We start from the raw sequence: 5,668 nt of genomic DNA, 5'->3' as shown, positions 1-5,668 counted from the left end.
ACTAGTAGCTAGTAACGGTTACTAGATAACGGTATCCGGTAACCATGTAAATGGTAAAATAAACACACTAGCTCATGTAAAACACAATGAAGCAGTTAATAATTTCAGAATACTTTTATAGATTTTTAATGAGGAGACGAAGAATATAAAGACCACTAAGTAAATACGAGTAGAAAATAAAGCTTCCCTTTGGTATTAGTCCTGATTAATAAACGTAAAGTGCAAAATAAAAAATTATTATGGAAATATTCATCCATGCCATAATTATCACTTCTTGTGTAAAACAGTCAAAGTCGTAAATTTTAAATCCCTCATAACAATTCTTAATTCAGCTGTAAGATTAGGATGTATTCAAGTAACTTGGTTTTAAACAATAGTTTAAACAAGATAACATTTGTAGTCCTGGAGGCAGCATCAGTTATAGAAGAACATTTCGTATTTTAATACAATTGGAAGTTATAATGCTAATAACAAAAAATCTTAGATTTAAAACTTTGACAATTTAAAAAAATACAAGAAAATAAAAGGACATCACATGGAAACAAGTCAAAGTTACATCATAACTACAAAAAAAGGCCTGCTAGTTTTGTAAGCATGATTAAATAATGTTTTCAGAACATTTAAATCAATGATATAATTCTATAAGTTGGTATGGGTCTATACAACATGTATATAATAATAAAACATAACTCATTCACATTAACAGCAAAATGTTTAAAGAAAACAGCAGCAATGCCGTATTTCTCTGTCATTGAATGTCCTGTTATTTATACATTTATTGATCAATTGGAAATGCAACTTAACCAAAATCCCTGTCATTAAAAGCACTTTTTTTTGTTTCAGCTAAATTCTTACTCAGTCATCATTTCAGCAAGCTTAGTCTCACTGAGAACCAGAGGGAATAGTTAATATTTCAGTGTCACAACCACATTAATACACTTTGCCCTGGTACTGTAGAACACATGCCTCAGCTCATCAAGTTAAAATCTATTGTCCAGTTAAAACTTAACGTACAACAGAACAACAACACATTTTTCATGAAACTGTCATACATTCTTTGCACTGAAATAGTTCTCCAGAAGTCTCAAAGTGGTCGATGGTCTTAATTAAAAACTCCATTCGAGTTGTCAGATGTAATAGAATTAGCTCATTTGGTCCAATTCTCTAATTCTTGCCCTTAAGTGTCTTTTACGGATTTTGATCATCCACTTAATGCTGAGTTTGGCAAACTCTGCAGCTTTAAATAGAGCCATGAAGACGCCACACAATATGGCTATAGTGTTCCACGGGTTTGCTGTGACTATCTGTTCAAAAACAAAAGGCACACTTAATTAGACTCTCTGTATAGCACTATACAGAGACAATTAGTTTAATATTTAATCATGTGTTCACTTACATCTTTCACTTGCTGTATAAATGGATCTCGCCATTGGAACACAACAAAGAAAAGCTCGTTGGCTTGCTCCTGTGGCGGCCTCTTGTCGATGTACTTCACCACACTGGACTGAAATAAATATTTATGATTATCAAGTAAGTATTTTAGGTGGATCAAGTATAATATATATATAAAGGACATATATGCCCTTTTTTGAAGTCTTGATTTTGTTTTTAGGTTTTACAAGAATGGTTTTTCATGCTTGAATGTTCAAAAAACATTATTTTTTCACATATTTTACATTGTTGCAGCACCTCAATACCCAGTCTGTCAGTGCATCTCATTTAGAAACGATTCCAACGATATCATTTCTCTGTGCAGTTATCATTATAGCCGTGGTAGCCGTGGTGTGAACTCTGCTATTCTTTAATATTGAGGAAAAAAAATTTGAACTATATTTTTATTGTTTATTGTGAACGGGTCTTGGAGTGACCTTGTGCTTTGTAACTGCGCAACTTTTTTCATCCTCAAACTGCAACATTACACACTAAAGAATGTTGACCATGCAATAAAAAAGCATAATAGGTCCTCTTTAAGAAATGGCAACTAATTTGGTTGACCACTAATCTGAATATTTACATAAAAAACATGATCACTTGATTTTCCATGGTGGTTATGACCCTGATTGTTATACTAGCATGCTGAAGTTGACAAAGACTAAAAAATAGCATACGAAATCTATCACCTCCTGTCTAAATTCAACTGATTCATTTCCTCTGCCCGACGTCTTGACCAAAGACATTTTGACCCATGTCCGAAATCCTCCAGAGAAGGTCCACATGGAGTAGTTCCTTTCACAGTCCGTCATAAAAGCTGCTTTATCCGAGCTGATGAGAAAAACACTTTTTTATATAAACAGTAAAACAAATCTGATTCATGCTGAGCATTTCTATATACAGTAGATCTACCTTTTCTGCATGTCACTGAATGTGGCAAAAAACATGTAACTGATAGCGCTGAAATCCTCCTCCGTTTCATTCCGACTGAACTGAAGGAATATAAGCTCTCGGTTCCTCACGTCAGTCGGCCCTCTGACCACTACGGCTCGCTTCTGCGGCAGACATGTTGCATTAAAGATTATTAATAGTAGCATTTCTTCAAAAAATAGTTGATGAGGATGCTCTAAAACATACTTGCGTCTGGTTTGAATACGGCCCATAGTAAATGACCTCGTCGGTTATACAGTTACTTTTCTCTAGTCTGCCCGATGCAACAAGAGGTGGAATGTTGTCATGATAGTGATGCATGCAACTTAATAACTGCGCCTTCCCAGGATACAAAGCAATTCCTGAACGCAAAGGAATGATGAAAGAGTCTGTAAATAGACATCATGAGAGATACCATAAAATGACAGTGTATTATAGCTCACCTGGTGCAGTAAACTCCTCAACTTCTTTGTATGAAACAGACATCACTGGATGGTTGAATTTCTCCATGAAGTCTGAAATGGTCTGGTAGGCCAAGAACACAGCCACTGTAGTGAGCAGCAGGTAAATGAGGACAAGGATGACCGTGAAAACATTTTTCAGGCAAGCTTTGTTGAAACCAATGGGCATTAGATTGCTGTCCACAGCATCCTCATCTGCAATATATAATGAAAGTTTATTTTAAAGCAATGTCTTTAATAAAAGATGCAATACATACACATATAGAACTGTCCCAGAATGCAAATGTTAAATTTGTCGTCTAAATAAATACATAAATAATACAATGTATGGTCCAAGAAGAGAAATTTGTACAAATAAATAAATAAAAATAACACAATTGCACCACCTAGACCATACCACGTTATAAGCATAGAAAACAAATATATAGATCAGTCCTCTATGTCAGAATACCTGGTCAGTGAAAACGGTTTACTTTGTGATTATAGCACTTGCAGTTTTTTCTGCAATTTAATGTTTTTATTTCAGCACCTTAAATGTATCATACAATCAAACATGGCTAAATCAACACCCTAAGTTAATTGAACTGATAAATAAATAAATGATAAATATTTATATATTAAATATGTAAATATTTTAATTTATGTATTAATTTATAATAAATAAATGCAAAAAACAAACATACATACATAGGCCTACCTAGGCCTACCTAAGTCACTGTTGATTCAGTTCCGTTGTGAAGATCATTCATTAATAAATTAGTTAATTTAATCTATAAAGCAGTTCTGCAGAAAACCGTAATGTTTTCTACATACATAAAATTGCACCACCACAATATAACTATAGGATTAATGGAAACACTTTACAATAAGTTAGCATTAGTTAATGTATTACTAACATGAACTAACCATGAGCAATGCATTTGTTACTGTATTTGTTAATCTTTGTTAACGTTACTTAATAAAAATACAGCTGTTCATTAGTTCACAGTGCATGAACTATGTTGACAAATACAACATTTTATTTTAATAATGTATTAGTAAATGTTGAAATTAACATAAACTAAGATTAATAAATAGAAGTATTGTTCATTGTAAGTTCATGTTAACTAATGAACCTTATTGTAAAGTGTCACCGGATTAATACCTAAATCTAGATCTACAAACATGAACAGAAAAACAATGACTTATCAGTGTCATATTTTAGGAACAAGTTCTGACCTGGTAAAGGGTCACAGCTTGCTTCATCATTCTCCACTTCAGAAACATCATTGTTCTCGTAAGACTCAAGTGGCCCAGCAGCACAGTCCTCACCACCATTGAACTACAATGTAGCAACAAGTGACATAAAAAGAATAATACAGACATATACAGTTATTTGTTTGCTTTTTAGCAAAAGCATACACACATTTAATGTATATTTGACAGTATTTTGCGCCTCGTATCTCTCTAACGCCCAGCGGCAATAAGAAGCAAGCGGTCAGCTGATATCACATGACTGCTTCTTCTGCTTTACTATGAAACTTCCTCACTGAAAAGAAACTGCTTTCATACGGTTCGCGATTACAACCCTATGCATGAGTCCTGCTGGATCCAACCGCATTTCACACACTAGTTAGTTTCATTACCTCCTGGTAAGATCGAGATGCGTCTCTCCTCAGCATTGTGCTTCACCTCCGAATATTTGCATTTAAACTTTGCCATCAACTTGCAGGAGCAGAACCCGGACTTTCTCATCTCACGGACGGAGAGTCTCGAGGAGCTCGCGTGAGGCTCAGCCAACGGCCAACACACATGCCAAGCGTGACATCACAGCTGTTAGTTAGATGGGGAGGGCTTGGATACAATCTTTTATCTTTTTCTGAAAAGTTTACGCAAAGTCTTCCAATACACATAACACGATTTAGGTTCTGTTTCGTATATTTTCTATCACACATCACATGGTTTCCATATTTGTTTTCGCTTACGAATAACAGCATACTGACTGACTCTATGAGAAGCCAGCACTTTATTGTGTAAAGAAATAAAGTGGGGGGAGTTTTTTGAAAGACAGAATAACATGTAGTGGTGTTTCATTCACATTTAAGATACGTTACTGATATTTTTTGTTTGTTTGTTAATTCTGTTTGAAGCGCGTGACGGTGACTGACTGTTATACTTGAAAGACTAACTATGGCAAGAGCCAATAGCATTCAAGGTGGGTTGTGACGGAACATTTCATTGGCTGGGTTTACTGAACGACTACGCCCCCGTCACTGGACGAGTCTGGAGCTAGACTGTTAAAAAAAAATAGTATAAAATAATAATAATAGGTCAGGTCTGAAATATTAAGTGCTAACCCTACTGGACGACAGGGGGCAAACCTGTACACTGTAGTTCAGGTTTGTCATCATGTCATGTGAGTTAGTCTCGTTCACAAGGAGAGAAAGGAGTAGCCTAATAAGAGTTATAAATGTGTAAAAAATAAATGATGACCATAACAAATAAAGTTTTGGACGAACGTCAATAAAACGCTTAATTTATATGGAAGGTTATGTTGGACACTATTCTCTTAGTAGATTTGTAGTCACACACATTTCAGTATATAGTTTGTTTTAAAAGTTTCACGTTTGTTTTTATTTATATAGCACATTTATCAAACATGGCTGAACAAAACACAAGATAAAGAGACAAGGGCAAACCACACATTCATGACAGAAGCACACAATGCATTAAAAGCTAACGGAAAGCTAAAAGTATATAAAATTTGGTATAAAAATTAGGCCTATATGAGTGCTGAATTCAGAACCATATACTAGTATACTGCTTATAATACGTTGTTGTTGTTGTTTACCATATCTTTCTATGGC

General features: G+C 34.7%; 1 protein-coding gene across 1 annotated transcript; it reads right to left on the bottom strand.

Moving 5' to 3' along the window:
• Positions 1-110: 110 nt before the first annotated feature.
• On the bottom strand, positions 111-4,712 carry pacc1 (proton activated chloride channel 1). The gene is made up of 8 exons (XM_079632838.1): positions 4,448-4,712; positions 4,041-4,143; positions 2,805-3,017; positions 2,569-2,723; positions 2,344-2,486; positions 2,121-2,262; positions 1,397-1,504; positions 111-1,304 (listed from the first exon to the last, which is right to left on the bottom strand). The coding sequence occupies exons 1-8, from the start codon at positions 4,481-4,483 to the stop codon at positions 1,143-1,145; spliced, it is 1,062 nt and encodes a 353-aa protein (XP_079488964.1). The 5' UTR covers positions 4,484-4,712; the 3' UTR covers positions 111-1,142.
• Between the last annotated feature and the right edge of the window lie 956 nt (positions 4,713-5,668).

This window comes from Phoxinus phoxinus (genome assembly GCF_949152265.1).
Source record: "Phoxinus phoxinus genome assembly, chromosome: 13".
Classification (NCBI taxonomy): domain Eukaryota; kingdom Metazoa; phylum Chordata; class Actinopteri; order Cypriniformes; family Leuciscidae; genus Phoxinus; species Phoxinus phoxinus.
The sequence above is the reverse complement of the archived record's forward strand: the minus strand, read 5'-3'. Positions and strand labels throughout refer to the sequence as shown.